The sequence below is a fragment of the Schistocerca cancellata genome, chromosome 7, assembly GCF_023864275.1.
Source record: "Schistocerca cancellata isolate TAMUIC-IGC-003103 chromosome 7, iqSchCanc2.1, whole genome shotgun sequence".
Lineage (NCBI taxonomy): Eukaryota > Metazoa > Arthropoda > Insecta > Orthoptera > Acrididae > Schistocerca > Schistocerca cancellata.
Genome location: NC_064632.1, coordinates 443,863,004 through 443,882,111, shown reverse-complemented (window position 1 = coordinate 443,882,111; position 19,108 = coordinate 443,863,004). Strand labels below are relative to the sequence as shown.

Below are 19,108 nucleotides of genomic sequence, written 5' to 3'. Positions count from 1 at the left end.
ATATCAGATGGGACATACTTGTGAATCTGGAAAAAGGCAATTCGCACTTCAAGCCGAATTATGCATTTTAGTATGGTTTACGAAATTCCGATGCTCTTTGGAGTACCCTCTGATGCCATGTTTCTTTTATGGTGTAATATAAGCTCTTTTAGTGCTTTATAAACACGAACATACTGGCTTCCTACACCACTGCAGTTGCACACGCACAATAATGCCTGTTTTCTGGTGCTCTCTGGAAACTGGTAAATCGAACCTATTTCTAACAGTCTTCGGATAGTATTGCGAACGGTGGTTAGAAAAGCGTTACTTTCAAAGTAAATTTCTTTTTACGCAAGATGAATTACGTTACGTGTGAGAAAGTGGGATGGATATCTAAACCACAGAGCGTTCGAAACTGAACAGTTTGAGGACCAGCCACTTACAAGAGTTTCGAGCCGAGACATTTATGTCATAATATTAAATTTACTGGCACATTTGTGTGATGTATCTTAAAGTATAACACACACAAAAAAGATCAATATTACATGTGAAAGCTAAGCTTCTGTTGTAGCGTGTTAATCTTAGAGACTAATATTATATGTGAAAGCTTAGCTTTTATTGTAGATATACGGTACTGTGTACATTAATGTAAACTGTTAACTTTTCCTCTTGAGTGTTCGCGCTGTTTAACCAGTGATCTTGCTATTGGCTGATTATAACACGTGTCCTATGCTCTGAATAGCTGCTGTCATCGGCTGACGAGATCTCGTGGCTTGAGATATGACTCGCTTACAAAAGGACATCGCAACCTCGGTTTCAATGCTCCGCAAACTAACGCACTGTGTTTGGTGCAATTCGAATTTATACTTTCGTAATACGAAAATATGCAACGTATATGTTGCTGCAAATCAAAGGTCTCTTTTTTTGTTATAAGTCTCTCCAAAACTTCTCTGCCCGTCTTTTTTTTCGGGAAGTTCTACGCGATTGTATAAAACGTTAACCATTCAAAGAATTGATAAGTTTTGCAGTTCCGAGGAAAAATCTACGGAAAATCTGTCAGTTAGCACAGAAAAAGTGTATTTTCGCCCGGGAAAAAGCGTATTTTTTAAACGGGATATCCGGGAGAAATCCGGGAATAATCCGGGAATTTTTTTTCCTTGTCCCCGTATACACCCTGTAGTCCTAATAAACAACTATCTTAAAAAAGGACTAAGTAGTGATTATTGTAGACGGAAAATTTCATATATTTGTCAAGAAATAGTCTGAAAATGATATAAGTTCATAGGCTTCCATATTCATCGTAATTTTGTATAAAATATTTTGATTATTGGGCTACATCATTTTAGCTACTAAAACAGCTAAATTGCCAATGTTGTGACTGACTTGCTATGGCTCTCTTCAGTGAACTGTCCTGAGGAGGACCATAGCAAGTTGGTTGGAACATTGGCACTTCAGCTGTTTTAGTAGTTATGATGATGCAGCCCAATACCCAAAATTATTTCATCCAAGTCTGGAAGTGGTTATACGAACCCTGTGGCCAGCAATTCAGTGTGAATTGTGGAGTAGTCATTTGGATGTAGATAGAAGGACCCAAACTCAGCCTTACCGTACAGACTAGACAATAGCTGAACCCATGTACAACTGGTTCACAGCAATGATTTTGAATCTTAATTTAAGAAAGGCTCATATTTTGCAATTTCAAAGAAGTTACAATTACCCACTGGTTGCAAGAATAGGCAAAAATAGCCATACACTAAATAACACACCATGTAAAATTACTTGATGTTCAGTTCAATAGCGAACTAAAATAAATAGATAAATAATAATAATATCGTAAAGAAGGCTCATTTCAGGAAAACTATAAAATTAGAAAGAGGCAAAATGACTCTCCAGAAATCACCTGCAGAAAGCAAAATTCTGCTACAGGCTGTATACACATTTAAACTAAAAAATAAATATTATCTTTTGAACAATTTATTCCTTACCCTGAGCTTCAGAAGTTCTGTGGTATGCTTCTTCCAAGTGGAATTCTTATAAGTTGTAACCCCAAGGATTTAATGGTAAATCCCTTCCATTTGCTTGTCATCATACTTTGTAGACACATGCAGAGTGTGTGTCTTTTCAGTGTCTAGTGGCAAAAAAATTAGCTGAAAACAATTTGTTAATGTTCATGAAATATCCGTTTTGGAATCTTTCCAAAACAAGCTGAAAGATGTCCATTGAAAACTGTGTTATGGAGGGCACTGGACTAGGGTAGTCCATGAAACTCTCTGAGCTGTACTACTGTGGTGGTGTAAAAGCTAGCCCACCAGCTTGGTAAGCATGGAGACTTTGGTTCAAGTCCTGGCCACGGCACAAATTTTAATGCGTTTCTTCAGTTTCTATCATTATCGTAGATTAAAGTGTAAATGTTTGTATCATCTGTGAACAAAACAAACTTCGTGTCTGGTAATGTTTCTGTAGAAAGGTAGTTAACATTCACAAGAAAAAGAGGGAGATGAAATCTTCTGAGACACTATATGTAATTAGTTCACAGTGCTGTGACGAATGATAGCTTAATATAGGACTCTTTCCTACTAACACTATCTGGTTCTTGTTAAATATGACTTGAACCATTTTGGGATTTCCTGTAGCACCACAATTTACTTAAAATTATTTTGTGATTTACATAGAATAATGCCTTTGATAGATCACAGAATATACCAGTAGACTTCAGTTTATTGTGTAATATATTAAGTACTTTCTTGGTGTATTTTATTTTGTTTAATTTTTGTTTATGAGTAGCTTCCTCAGTATCAGAATCCTTTAGAAATCCAAAGTGTGAGTTTGATGATATGTTATATGTAGTCAGGTATCTAAGAAACCACTTGTACTTTACCATTTCTAAAAATATTGAGAATGCTGGTAGAAGTAATATTGTATGAAAGTTTGTTGTAATTTCATTATCTCCTCTGTTACACGTGGGATTAACTGCAGCATAATTCAGTTAATTAAGAAGTATTCTAATCATAAATGGCTGGTACACAAATAACTTAATATTGTGCTGAACTCAGAAGAACATTCTTTTATTAACTTAGCTGATGTTTTATCCTCATCTACAGATTTTTTGATTTCAAGGATTTTGTAATGGGCATTGCTTCTTCTCATGTGTCACAGTCATATGTTACTGAAGTTATCTGTATTGACTGATCTCAGGTGTTCTGTGGCACCATTTACTGATCCTGACAGCCACAACTTTTCAGTAACAGATATAAAATGCTTGATAAAGTTTTGCAGCAAACATTTGTCACCAATTTATCATTTACACTTAAAGCTACATGATATTCCTTACCTCTGGTTCTGCCTGCCTTTTCATTCACTATATGCTGTACTATCTTTATTTTGTTACCTGATGTTACTAGGATTTTGTCACAATGCATTTGCTTTGATGTTTGAATTCCTTTCTTCAGTATTTTGTAGTAAGCCTTCTAATGAGCAGCAGAATAAAGATCAGAAATGTTACAGCATGAAGGTACAGTTCCTTTTTTTTCCTGAAAGGTACCTTTATTCCTTGACAACCTAAGAATTTTCTTAGACTTTGGTCTAATCTTATTAGCTTTTGGGAGAAAACAGTCTTCTAATAAGATCATGGTTTTGTTAATAAATGTATTTTCCATGCATATCATTAGTACAGTATACATCAATTCAGTTCATAACTTTGAACAGTTTCCTAGATTATTCAGTTTTTGGCTTGTGGTCTACTTTCCCAGACTCAGATTTATTAGCTTTTGTTTGCTGATCAGTGTTAACTTTTAGCATAAGGAACTGCATATCAGTCTCAGAGATGATTAATTATGGATTTTGCAATGTACACTATAAGACAAAAGAAGTTCCATCTCTGGCCCGTATGCAAACAGTTATTTGGCTTGGCATTGAGTGGCAGAGTTGTTGGTTGTTGTCCTGAGGGTTTTCATGCCAAATTCTGTCCAAATGGTGTGTTAGATTGTCAAAATCACTAGCTGATTGCAGGGCCCTGCACGTAATACTCCAAATGCTCTCAACTGGAGAGAGATCTGGCAATCTTGCTAGACGACGAAGGGTGTGGAAGTATGAAGACAAACAGTAGAAATTCTCACAGTGTGTAGGCAAGCATAATCTTATAATCTTGCTGAAATATAAGTCGAATATGGCTTGCTGTGAAGAGCAACAAAATGGGATACAGAATATCATTGGCTTACCTCTGTGGTGTATGGGTGCCACGGATGACAAGTGGCTGACCAGTGGACCTGCTATAACGAGAAATGGCATTCCAGACCATCACTCCTGGTTGTCGGGCTATATGGTGGGTGACAGTCAGGTTTGCACCGCACAACTGTCTGGAGTGTCTCCAGAGACATCTTCACAGTTCATGGTCACTCATGACTGAAGATAGTCTTAGTCCAGTCAATGAAATTCCAGGCCCTGATGACCAGGATGACATGTCTGGAGACTCCCTCCACCAGCATCCCTGTGTTGGGATACCTTTCTGACTGTCACCAACCATACGGCCCAACAACCAGGAGTGATTGTCTGGTATGCCACTTCTTTTCATAGCAAGATCCCTTTGGTTGTCATCCATGACACCCTTCTGACACAAAGATACATTGACAATATTCTACGCCTGTTTTTTTACCCTTCATTGCAAGCCACCCTGATCTTCCATTTCAGTTTGTAATGCTTGTCTTCATGCTTGCCAAACCCTACTTTGGATAGCAAGGTCACCATATCTCTTCCATATTGAGAATTCTCAATGTATACATCTACATCTACACTCTGCAAACCCCTGTGAGGTGCGTGGCAGAGGCTATGTTCCACTGCACATATTATTAGGATTTCTTTCTGTTCCATTCATGTTTGGATTGTGGGAAGAATGATTGTTTGAATGCCTCTGTGCATGCAGTAATTATTTTATCTTGTCATCATGAAATGAATGGTGCATAGGGGATTGTAGTATATTCCTAGAGTTATCATTTAAAGCCGGTTATTGAAACTTTGTTAATAACTTTCTCGGGACAGTTTATGTCTTATCTTAAAGAGTCTGCCAGTGCAGTTTCTTCAGCGTCTTGGTAGCCCATGGGTCAAACAGACCTGTGACCAGTTGCCCTGCACTTTTCCCTGTTTGTTCAATATCCCCTGTTGGTCGTTTTTGGTATGGTTCCCATAGAGTTGAAAAATATTCTAGAATGGCTCACATGAATGATTTGTAAGCTATCTCTTTTGTAGACTGATAGCAGTTCCCTAGTATTATACCAATAAACCAAAGTCTCCCACATGCTTTACCCACAGCTGAGCGTATGTGATCAATCCATTTCATGTTCCTACAAAGTGTTACACTCAGGTATTTGTATGAGTTGGCCAATTCCATCTGTAACCTATTGCTGTTATAGTCATAGGATACTTGGTTTTTTCTGTACAGTAACAGGAATCAAAGGCACAGGGACTTATTGTGATGCATATGGATGTAGTGCCACTCACTCACCTACTGTTGTGTATTATGTTAGCTGGCGTGTGGACTAAACTGAAGACAATGTGTGAAAAGACTCTGCAGTGAACATTCACCTACTTCAACAAAAGTTTTTCTCTCTCCAGTTTGGCGATGACTCAGTGAGTACAGTTATGTCAAAAATAGAAGAAATCGGCACTAAATTGAAGCAATGGGGTAAACCAATTTCAGAGAAAATGATAAGAACCAAGGTGTCGATATCATTGCCAGAGAGAAATAAACATTTCCTTTCAGCATGGGAGTCTGTCCCCTATGAGAAGGAAACACTTAATGAACTAACTTCAAGACTGTTCATTGAGGGAGAGAGAAACAATCAGCCCAGTTAGCTAGCATAATTAGGAAACAAAAAATTACCTGTTACACTAATGGTAAAGAGGGTCATTTTGCCTAGGGCTGTAAAAAATAAAGCAAAGAGAGAAACAAGAAGCAACAGGAAGTGAGACTGCAGTCCAAGGAAGGGAAAAAGGCTCAGGATGCAAATGCCTTTAGGTGTGTTAGGCAAGGAGTCTACAAATGCTAGAAACGTAGGTTTGCCTTTCCTTAATCTTTCTTCTAAGATAAGTCGTAAGGTCAGTATTGCCTCACGTGTTCCAGTATTTCTACGGAATCCAAACTGATCTTCCCCGAGGTCGGCTTCTACTAGTTTTTTCCATTCGTCTGTAAAGAATTCGTGTTAGTATTTTGCAGCTGTGGCTTATTAAACTGATTGTTCGGTAATTTTCACATCTGTAAACACCTGCTTTCTTTGGGATTGGAATGATTATATTCTTCTTGAAGTCTGAGGGTATTTCGCATGTTTCATACATCTTGCTCACCAGATGGTAGAGTTTTGTCAGGACTGGCTCTCCCAAGGCCGTCAGTAGTTCTACTGGAATGTTGTCTACTCCGGGGGCCTTGTTTCGACTCAGGTCTTTCAGTGCTCTGTCAAACTCTTCACGCAGTATCGTATCTCCCATTTCATCTTCATCTACATCCTCTTCCATTTCCAAAATATTGTCCTCAAGTACATCGCCCTTGTATAGACCCTCTATATACTCCTTCCACCTTTCTGCTTTCCCTTCTTTGCTTAGAACTGGGTTTCCATCTGAGCTCTTGATGTTCATACAAGTGGTTCTCTTATCTCCAAAGGTCTCTTTAATTTTCCTGTAGGCAGTATCTATCTTACCCCTAGTGAGATAAGCCTCTACATCCTTACATTTGTCCTCTAGCCATCCCCGCTTAGCCATTCTGCACTTCCTGTCGATCTCATTTTTGAGACGTTTGTATTCCTTTTTGCCTGCTTCATTTACTGCATTTTTATATTTTCTCCTTTCATCAATTAAATTCAATATTTCTTCTGTTACCCAAGGATTTCTACTAGCCCTCGTCTTTTTACCTACTTGATCCTCTGCTGCCTTCACTACTTCATCCCTCAAAGCTACCCATTCCTCTTCTACTGTATTTCTTTCCCCCATTCCTGTCAATTGTTCCCTTATGCTCTCCCTGAAACTCTGTACAACCTCTGGTTCTTTCAGTTTATCCAGGTCCCATCTCCTTAAATTCCCACCTTTTTGTAGTTTCTTCAGTTTTAATCTACAGGTCATAGCCAATAGATTGTGGTCAGAGTCCACATCTGCCCCTGGAAATGTCTTACAATTTAAAACCTGGTTCCTAAATCTCTGTCTTACCATTATATAATCTATCTGATACCTTTTAGTATCTCCAGGGTTCTTCCATGTATACAACCTTCTATCATGATTCTTAAACCAAGTGTTAGCTATGATTAAGTTGTGCTCTGTGCAAAATTCTACCAGGCGGCTTCCTCTTTCATTTCTTAGCCCCAATCCATATTCACCTACTACGTTTCCTTCTCTCCCTTTTCCTACACTCGAATTCCAGTCACCCATGACTATTAAATTTTCGTCTCCCTTCACTATCTGAATAATTTCTTTTATTTCATCATACATTTCTTCAATTTCTTCGTCATCTGCAGAGCTAGTTGGCATATAAACTTGTACTACTGTAGTAGGTGTAGGCTTCGTATCTATCTTGGCCACAATAATGTGTTCACTGTGCTGTTTGTAGTAGCTTACCCGCATTCCTATTTTCCTATTCATTATTAAACCTACTCCTGCATTACCCCTATTTGACTTTGTGTTTATAACCCTGTAGTCACCTGACCAGAAGTCTTGTTCCGCCTGCCACCGAACTTCACTAATTCCCACTATATCTAACTTTAACCTATCCATTTCCCTTTTTAAATTTTCTAATCTACCTGCCCGATTAAGGGATCTGACATTCCACGCTCCGATCCGTAGAACGCCAGTTTTCTTTCTCCTGATAATGACATCCTCTTGAGTAGTCCCCGCCCGGAGATCCGAATGGGGGACTATTTTACCTCCGGAATATTTTACCCAAGAAGACGCCATCATCATTTAATCATACAGTAAAGCTGCATGCCCTCGGGAAAAATTACGGCCGTAGTTTCCCCTTGCTTTCAGCCGTTCGCAGTACCAGCACAGCAAGGCCGTTTTGGTTATTGTTACAAGGCCAGATCAGTCAATCATCCAGACTGTTGCCCCTGCAACTACTGAAAAGGCTGCTGCCCCTCTTCAGGAACCACACGTTTGTCTGGCCTCTCAACAGATACCCCTCCGTTGTAGTTGTACCTACGGTACGGCTATCTGTATCGCTGAGGCACGCAAGCCTCCCCACCAACGGCAAGGTCCATGGTTCATGGGGGGGGGGGGTCCATGGTTCATGGGGGGGGGAGACCAAGAGATGAATACACTAAGCAGATTCAGAAGGATATAGGTTGCAGTAGGTACTGGGAGATGAAGAAGCTTGCACAGGATAGAGTAGCATGGAGAGCTGCATCAAACCAGTCTCAGGACTGAAGACAACAACAACAACAACAACAACAACAACAGTCAAGGAGTCGATCTAGAAGATTTTTGGTTCACACTGTCAAATGACATTTGTACCTGGTGGCCAAAACTGAAACTAATATTTTTTCCAGTTCTGCATTAACACATTACTGTATCTACCAATTTTTGCCACCATACACTAATTACAGCCCATACTGAACCTCTGTGAGTAGCTGTACTTGAATTATAGCCAGCCAGTGTTCATTCTGCTTTACAAAAAAGAAGATGGACAAGGGAGGAACTATTGACCCCTCATCCTCCTCACTTATAGCGTTTCTAAAATAATATATAATCAACACACAGAAAAGAATGTTGTACTGATAAATAAATCGTAAAAGATTTGGATGTGTTTTGGTATTTATAGCAGCTGAGGACTGAATGGAAAGGTAAAGAAATAAATAAAGAGTTATATTGTTGTGGAGCCCTTTTGTTAAACTAAGAAGTCTTAAAAACTGAGATATGACTGAAAAAGAGTATTTACTATCAGTTGTATGTGTTACGAGTTTTGTCTAATTTTGTGAGACATGGTTTCTAATATGAAGGCTGTTAAAAACTGATTATTACTCAGCACCAAGAGCCAAGGAAGCCCTTTGCTGGATTTAAAGCCTCACACAGTGACCTAGTTGTTGATGACATGGAAAATATGAAGCAGAAGCATGGACACATATTGTTGAAGACTCGAAGACATAGAAAGTTCTACAGGGTGAAGTAATTCAACAGTGGGTGTCGAATCATTGATGACCATTATTTTGAGTGTTGATCAAGAAATTCATACAAACCATGTACACATGACTTTTTATGTAATTCATGTTTGGAAGATGAAATAATATTCTGTGATTCCAAGAATCTGTCTAGTCTTAGAGCAACATAATGTTCAGTGACCTTGAATGATACACATAATATTGCTATTGGTGTGTCATTGGTTTTCCCTCTTTCTGTAGAGCAACAGAATTTCCCCTGCTCTCCTCACTAACTAGGGTACAGTCCATCTTCAAGTAAGGCGTGTATGATTTTGAAAATGGGCTTACTGATGTACGTGGAACACTAATCAAGTAGATCAGTGAAAATTGTGTCAGGACCTGGGGAATTATTTTTTATTTCCTTTTCTTATAACATTTTCAGTATCATCCCCAGTTGTGGGAGGTCAGAATAGGTAGTTGAAGGGAATGTAATTGATAATAAGAGTGACTGCAGAGTTCTTAAGAGTCTTGATGGAGGTTTTTTTACTGTTCTTGAAAAAAGGTCTATAAATTCATTGTCAAACTTGTAACTTTATGAGCTATGAATTTTCTGCTTTCACATACAGTGTGATTTTTGAATCAGTAAATTTCCTTTTCTTCCCTAATTTGGTCATTTGTGGTATCCCACACTGCATTCCACTTCATGAGAATAGTTTCTGATCACACAAACACTATGAGCCCCGTTTTGCAGATTTATCACTTTTATGTAGAAGTATTAGTATTTTCCTTAGTATGACATAAATTTAAACTGTGCAGTTTGCTAATTTTACGTGACGAGTTAGTCTCTAATTTTATTTGTAAACCACATGTTTTCCTGTTTTTGACTAATGATTTCTGTTCTTTAAATAGGGTGAACATGTAATAAAACCGACAAATTTCAGGGGTGGATTCCTGACTGGAAATGGAGGAAAAAGGTCCTATGAATATGTGTCCAGAAATGCATCCTTGCCACAGTAGATGCACTGATGAATGACAGTTCCCATGATCATGTGCTGCATGTTCCTTGTGTGTTGCAGGCTGTGTTATTGACACAGTGTACTGTAAGCAGCAGAATGGTCTGATATGCATGTTGGGAACAAGCCAGTAGGTGTTTGTGTATAGCCAAGCAGATGGAAATGGTTGAGACATAGCAGAGCTATACTAGAACAAGTACTCTCCCGGACACCAAACACATCACATGACATTTCAAGCCCTTTTTGGGTATTTGTGTCAACATGGGTTCTTTCAGGCAGATGAACATGCATTTAGGTGGTGGACCTTGCATACACCAGATCTGGGGCAGCTTGTACTTGGGTTCATCTCATATCTTTTAGAACCTGGTCCTCCTAATGAGGTGTATGCACTGTTTCCATTTGTTTGGCCATACACGAACACCATCTTGGTTTGTTCTCGACTTGAATACCAGACCATTCTGGTGTGTACAGTATGCTGCGTCAACCACACAGCATGCAACGAGCAAGGAACATGTAGCATGTAGTCAGAGGGACTGTCATTTGTCACTGCCATCTCTTATGCATTGATGTTTTTCTGGACATATGTTCATAGGGCCTTTTTTTCCTCCAATTCCAGTCAGGAGTCCATCCGTTCAGTTTCACGGTTTTATTAATGTTCACCCTGTAGAAAGTATCCAGTGAAGGGGTTTTCAGATACCTGCATAGTCTGAACAAACCTTTTGTTTGCTGTGAAAGTCAATAGTACTTATTCCACCCTAGTATTATGATATTTGTCCAGTTCAGTAACTGAGCAGCCAGTTTGTCTGGCCATCATGTACAAGACCTGATTTTGATCCCCATTGGAGTTTGGGAGTTTTCCTTGTTAGAGAATAAGTATGCAGTCGAGTCAGTAGACAACAAGTGAGAAGCTATTTGAAGGAAAAGTAGTGCTTCTTATTTTAAAAAATCTGATTCGTACTGCCAGGAGAGTGATGGGATGATAACCGAATTACTGTACTACCCACTGATTCCATCTAGGAGAGAAATAATTAGTAGTCACTTGTCACTATGCAGTTCCTTGGAGATGATCTGTCATCAAGAAGTGAATAGACAGTTATTTTGATATTTATAAGGAGTGTCCAGACTAGTTGCTGCGTGTTAGTTTTTATTTTTTTCAGTTTTACTATAGATTTGTTTCATCTAAATTGCCATATAGTGTCTAAATGGACTGACATATGTATAACATCATTGACAGCTGTATTTTGACTGTTGTTCTGTAGTTCCTTAATTAAAATAGTAATTAATTTGTTATGACAGTAATTTTACAGTTTTTTAAGTACAGTGTCATCTGTATATGATTCCACCTAGTCCTGTGTTATCCATTTACCTTAATTCTTTGAGTAAGCCTAGTTTTAATATGATTGATAAACACACATTTTACTCATTTGGTTTAGATTTGTATTATTTCGACTACTCTTGGAGTGATGTTGAAGTGTTTCATGTAGGAAGATATTGGTGTACTGAGAAACAAGAAGTTAAAATATCATGACGTTGTACTATGGGGGATGGATGTTGTTTCTAAAAAAACATAATAGGGAAGCATACTATCATTTGAGGATTTGGGAGCTGAGAAGCAAGTAAAAAGTGTGCAAACAACAAAACAATATTGTTCAGCAGGTGTTACTGAGCAAGTTGGTACAGTGGTAAGACAACGGACTCACATTCAGGAGGATGGTGGTTCAAATCCCCCTCCAGTCATACAGCTGAGGTTTCCCTTGAGTTACCCAATCACTTAAGGTGAATGCTGGGATGATTCCTTCAAATGCTCATGGCTAGTTTCCTTCCTCATTCTTCCTCAATCTAAACTTGTGTTATGTCTCTAATGAACTTATTACTGACCCTGATCTTCCTTCATTGTTTCCTTTGTTTCTCCCTTCCTTTCTTGCTTTATTTGGCAGACAGTATTTTTCAAAGTGATCGGTTCTTATATTTCTCAGTGACATGTATTTAGTGAATGGACTAAACCTGTTGTAGTGTGGTTGTAGTATGTTATACAGTAGAAGGTTCATCAACACACATCCTATTTAGATGAACAGATTGAGAGCATGCTGAGCAACCAATGAATTTTGTATGTCAAACCTTCAACCACCTAGCTTAGAAAACAACTGTGCAAGACATCACTACTATGTACATCCGTATAATGATTCCAATGATTGCACTGTCAAAACTATCCTTAAAGGGAAGCATAGCAAGAAGTCTTTGCTTACCATATACTCTTCCATCCTCTTTCCTTACTTTTCTATTTCTTTGAGTTCCCTCCTACAATGGGGATTAAAATTAGTGCAGGAAAATGTATTTACAAAAAGGAGAACAGAACTTATCCTCTGAGTAATTTTTATGACTCATACATGTGGTATTTTAGCTGTGGTAGCTGACTGGTGTACATAATGATTTTCCATACAGTACATTTATAAAGGATTGCTTGATACAACAAAATATTAACAGGCAATACATTTACAGTAAAGAAGGATCTTGCAGAGGTAAAAATGACCCAATAAAAAAATTAGTTGATAAATATACTGGAAAAGATAAATTATCCATTTATGTTGTTTGGATGGGCAAATATAGAAACAGTTGCAATAGTACATAAAATTTTGTTGAATTCCCAAGTGACATTCAAACTGTGAGAAACAGAGAAGCCAAAGCATAACTGTCCAAGTAATGATTAGTAATAATCTAGTGTTGTATCGCAAGCCAGTTTATACAGGCTTTTTGTGTTGAAGGATACAATTATTTTTGCTTACATTTTATTTTGTTGGAGTAGTTTCCCTGAAATTTGGTTGCAAATCATTTGTCATTGCTAAATTATGAACACTAGGTGTGTACTACAGGTAATTTCAATGCAACTTGCTTTTGTTTTATCCTGTGCAGTTACCAATGGATCAGGCAGTAATGACAAACCCATGGGTCAAAGAGTTGCAGGGACATCCTGGTACCATGGGAATACCCCTTGAATGGCAGCCAATGGACTCTGATGAGGATGTGAGTATTTAGTTAGTACTCTCATCCTTCTCTAAAGTGAGACAAGGTACTAGGAAAGTGAGGCAGTGTGCTAGGGACCTTACACAAGTGAAGGTTAATCTGTTTGTATCCCCAATTAAATTCTAAAAAAAAGAACCTTCCATGTCCAACAAAAGGGAGAGAGGATCCTAAAATGAGTATTTTGAGATGAGGAACTAAAGCCTATTATGCAAGAATACAGTCAGCACTAAGTGGTCTTATGATTAGTGTTGCTGACTCTTAATGAACAGGCCCCAGGTTCAATTCCCAGCTGTATCAGGAATTTTCTCTGATGAGGATTGTGTGTGCGTGTGTGTTTTGTACTCATCATCATCGATACACAGTTTGCTGAAGTGGCACCAAAAATACTTGCACCAGGCAGCCAAACTACCCAAAAGGAAACTCCCAGCCAAATATACCATACTCACATGCAAGAACACAGGCTGCTATGAATCTCTCAATAAGCTCTGCTTTCTCTAATGAGATATTTGTAGGGTTACGTATTTTTTCACATTATCCAACACTATCTCCTTAAACTCTACTGTAATGTAAGACCAATTTTTTGTAATGGGTCATGGCCCAACACTCTGTCACTTAAAGAACCCAGTTTCTCATATGTTTCTATCTAGAGTGGCAAACTTTCTTTCGCTTAGGAATATATGTTCATTCAGCTTTTGGGGTTCTAAATCCTGCTGGGCCATATATTAAATGTGTTCCTGCAGGATTTTGTACCTAGTAATGATCCATCATCAGCAACCAGCCATGAAATGCAAATATTGGTAAACACCACCTTATTGCAGACAGTTGTGCACAGTTTTCCAAGGTAGTATCGACAATGTCAGAGTAGCAGACATTGTTTTTTTGAAACACAGTCTGTATGAGCAATTTATAAACATGTACATCACACTGAACTGTGATTCATTTATTATTATTATTATTATCATTATTTATTTGCTTATTTTCATGAAGGCCATACAGCCAGTATTCGAGATCTTACACCATCATTCATATTCATTTGTGACCATTAGTTTCTTATTTCAAAATACTTGATTTAGAAACGTCCTTTTTCCATATAATTTGATTCTAAAGATTTGGGACTCCCTGTATACACTTGCAGAGGTATGTGAAAATGGGGTTATAAACTGTTTCCTAGGTTACATATTTAAAAAGGTAGAAATTGTGAAGATGCACTCAGTGATTTTAAAAATTCCTTTCTTGAATTATTTATTTCCTCTATGTAAAAATTAAAAATGGAAATTGTCCAGTGAGAGCTTCATCAATACTTTAATGGAATCAAACCTTAACTCTGCAGTAAAGATACACTAAAATTAACCTCTCTGACAGATTAAAAGTTTTGAACTTAAAAAGAATACTTAAGCACTGAGATAGTTCAGTATTTTATCCCAAAGGCAATGATCTTGGCTTAAGCCATGATCTAACATACCAACCCACAGGCCATGGTTAAGCCATTCTGCCTTATCCTTTCTCCTAAGAGGTCTCTGTGGAATTTGAGAAAGCAGAAGAAAGATACTGCAGATCAAAGCTTTGATATAATTTGTGGAAGCAGAAGGTTGTCACCTGCCTGGGTAACTGTGGATGTTAAAAGTGGCTGCTTCCAGGAGATGCGGAGCCAGGCTGCTCTCAGTTCAAATCTGTATGATGGAGGCCCATGTCGTGGCCATCCTGTATGTGGTTTTCAGGCAGTTTTCCACATCCTCATACCTATATCCTGCTTTACACACACGTTACTCAAGTTTTTCAAAAACTTTCTCACACTTTCACATTGAATTTACTCAAGACACAGACAGATACGGTACATGATTCTACACCGATTCTGTTCTGTGGTGTGAATAGGAAACGAACAACCTCAGATGTTTAGTCTCCTTAAATCCACAATCATCATAAGCAGCAGTGGCAGAGTAATGTCAACAAAAGGCAAAGTTGTTGTTTTAATTGCTTCTCTGGTACACAGTTTTATCCTGTAAAGGTTGTTCATTATATTTATATACCATTTTAATAATTATTGTGATAGTTATCTATTTTTAGAAAAAATTATGTTGACAGCTGAGATTGCAACTGACATTTTATATACTCTTATTTTTATTGGCGCAAGTAGAAGAACTTTTCCCAATGTTACTGACAATCTACATCATTTCACTACCTGTTTTATGAATGCACCTATTCTTTTAAACTCAGATCTTCTTGCTGTTTCAGAAAATAAAATAATTATATGTTTTATTCCTTTGAATACATTGCCAGTAAAGGATTTATTCATTTAATATTTGTTACATCTTTTCATGCCACTTTTTATTGCACCGTTGCTACTTGAAAAGTACTTCCTTTTATTCAATATTTGAATAAGATTCCTATTAATGTTAACAGATGTAGTTATATAAAAATGTAGCATTTTTAGGCACATAATATGTTTATGTTTTGCCTTTATGAATAAGGTTTATGTAACTTCAAATTCTTAAAAGTGTCACTGAAGACACTGTAAACAGTGTTTGTGGTTATGTGTGACATTTGATGCACACACAGCAGTGGGGAGGAGGAGGGGATGTTCACTCAGTGTAGTCTAGTCATATGTTTCAACTTTGTTAGGATAACATAGAATGTCATCAAATCATGAGCACATGGTTTCACTGTAATCCATATATGTGCAGCTGGGGGGGGACATTGTTTTATATTTTGTCTAGTTGAGGACTTGGCAAATTGTATTCTGACTTTCAACTTTTTTCCTTTCTTTTAGTGTACAGAGATGATACTAAAGTGATTGAAATCAGTCACATTGCTTAATGTTCTTGTGGCTCTACCAATAGCAGAAAAAAGAACGTTTACATTCAGTTGATTATTATATTGCTTTATTTTAACATTATTGTTAGAGTACAACTTACTTTGCATTAAAATATTTTTGATGTTTGCAATGTAAAGTGCTTAATCATCATGCTCCTACAGTAACAGTAAAATATTGACCAAATTTTTGTTACTTAAAAGTGTGTGAAATTTCTAAAATTTTAGGAAGCATGATGAAAACGTTGTTTATCTCTTATTAAATTTATAGTTAAATTATCACTAGGGCTAACTGTTTTCTGTTATTGAACTGTTTGTCAAAGATTTTTAATTGAAGACTGAAAGACAATGCTAAAACAATACTAGAACAAATTTAAAAATTAGTGGCTGATGTTGTTAACATATTTCTGCAGCAGAAAATAAGTGTTACAGCTGTGTCCAGATAGGCAACTAATGATCAGAATGATTTGAAACAGAAAGAGGTGTCCTACAAGGAAGTGCCGTATCACCACTCCTGGTTGTAGTAGTAATGGATAAGATCATAAAATCTATCAAGAAAATAGACAGTGAACCAAGTGCCCTGGTTCTTGTTGGTAATTTGGTAGTATGGGGAAAGACAGAAGTGAAGAACAGAAGAAACTTAATGATTGGAACAACACATTCAAAAATTTCAGACTCAAAATAAGTAAAATAAAGAGAGTGGAAATGACCATCAACAGGCAAGGAACTACCTCAAATGTATTTCTAGAATGAGTACCTAGGAAGCATGATCTCGAAAGACACCACTATTAAGCAGGAAATACTCAGAAGAACAGAGAAAGCACCCAGTTTTTACAATCAAATCATCTTCTTTGTGATGATAAAATATGATAAAAAGCAAAAGCAACCATGTGCCACACCTATTTCGTATGAATCCTAACATATGGTTGAGAAACATGTACCTTTCTAAACGAAGACTTCAGCAGAATCCAAGCAACAGAAATGAGGTTCATTAGAACTATGAACCAACCAACTAGAAAGGACACAATCAGGTATGAGCTTAATCGAAAAGTATCTGGTATTGAGCTGACTGTTACCAGTGTCATAAAGAAATGTAGACTTCAGTGGTATGGTCACATAATGAGAATGAACAGCAGAAGATCTGCCAAAAGGTATTTCAACCTGAATGTCATAGGAAGGAGACCTCGGGGAAGACTAAGAAAATGCCACATAGAGACTGTAGTATCAGATGTGGAGGAGATGGGACACAAATGGGAAGTTGTCCTGAAACAGAAGGTGTATGAAGACAGAAGGAGATGGTGAGTGCTTGTACACCACACCCAGGAAACTGGAGTTGAAAAATGATGGTGATGGAAATAAGAGAACACTGTAGAGTTTAATAAGTTCACACCTTTTTGAGAAAAAGTTGACCTCTGTGTGTAATGAACTGGATTTTCACAGCACCCATTAGTTTATTATGAAATTGTGGATGCTGAATATAAAAATAATAAAACAGACAATATATACCATGAATTTCATAACTGTGTTGACTTGTATACCTTTGTCACCAAGCTGAGCAAATTTATTGTTATTGATGGATCAGTGAGACACAAAAACACACTACGAGAGAACTTAAGATATTGTTTCAAACAAGATATCACTCATTCATATATTCATTAGTGTTTAATGTCCTGTCTACAGTGTGGTCCCTTTAGAGATATTCATATTGGTACATCACGCTGTTTAGATCACATCTTGTAAGACAATCTTTTGGGGCATGGAGTAAGTCAAGTGTACATTGACAACGAGAAGTAGCCTTCATTAACTAGATTTAAAGAGTATATTCTCAGTTAACAGTGTTAAGGATAATCTACAATCAAATGTGGATACACTTTTTCACTTTTATAGTTCTGGCAGATACAGACACGCGCAGGAAATTGGATGTATGACAAAAAATATTAAATGAAATCTGTCATGGATTAATTGTGAAAAGTCACCCAAAACACCAGGCTAAGAAGTAGGTCTGGAGAAATGAGATCAAGTTAATTGCTGTTGCTTTACTTTGTTCTTAAAAATCTGTAAATGAATATCTCATACAATTAGCAGAAAATTGGTTTCTGTAGATTCAGATCTGCTTGCTTACATTGAAATATACGGCTTCATTTTGACAAAGTTAAAATATTAAACTAGAGAAATTATTCTGTCTATTTCCATTCATATGGGTTATGTAATATTTTATTGGCAAGACTATGGTTACAGAAATGACAGTTTCATAATGCAGAAACATTTCTAAAAAATTAGGTCTGATGTTAATCATAGATCATCTTGCAGATACTGCTTAAAAAATCTGATTAATATACGTATTAATGGCCTTTGATGTTACCAATATTTCTTCCCAATTTATAGTTTTATCTATTAGCAAGCCGTTCTCGCTTGTCTAGAACTGAGTATTTGATTCTGTGTGGATTGTGTCTGGTAAGGTTGAGTTTTGGTCCTTAATTGTGCCATAAACATTGTAGTTTTTGTTAAGAACATGAGTGAACCAAGTAACAAATCTTGTGGGGTTCACATGTTATGCACCCCTGTTTTCAGTTTAGTTTTATTTCTGTGATGCAGTCTGTAAATGTGACGTAATGTTTTGTAGCATCAAACATGTTATGAAATTATGTCAATAATTCATATATTTCGTAATATATCATTTCAAACAAAACATATCGGGAAACAGAATTAAACTAATTACTACAACAGTGCCCTACTTACACACAGTAAGTCTTTGATATATTCCTAGAGAATGTCATAACAAGCATTTAACATTTAGAGAGATAGGGAGAGAGAGAAAGTGGTTGCTTTAGCTATCTTTTTTGCATGTCTGTAAGAGATGTAAATCGCAACACAAACTCTAAAAATCTCTCTCACACATACAAACATAGAAAGCAGATTTCTTCACTGCTTACAGGATATGTGTGGTCGCTTTTAAATTGCAGTTGTAAGTGTTTTTTTTATGTATGGTTGTGTATGATTGGCAAATAAGTCTATCACTCTTGAATTGAAAGCTTTGGTTTTTATACACAAATACCTTTTTGTAGGCACTCAGTCATTCCTCTTTCAAAATGTTTTGTAGAAACGTTTAAATTCTCTTGAGCATTGAAAAGCACCACTCAGCTTCTTATGTTGAGACAGGCATCGTGATTAGCAGTTTCT

At 37.1% G+C, this 19,108-nt stretch overlaps 1 protein-coding gene across 3 annotated transcripts in view; it reads left to right on the top strand.

Annotated features, from left to right (window-relative positions):
• Positions 1–19,108, top strand: part of LOC126092311 (ankyrin repeat and IBR domain-containing protein 1-like) — a 564,318-nt gene that overhangs the window by 395,968 nt on the left and 149,242 nt on the right. For all 3 annotated transcript variants that reach the window (XM_049907838.1, XM_049907837.1, XM_049907836.1), the window contains one exon: positions 13,010–13,120. In XM_049907838.1, the coding sequence (XP_049763795.1) occupies positions 13,010–13,120 (111 nt within the window). The remainder of the gene's footprint in view (positions 1–13,009; positions 13,121–19,108) is intronic.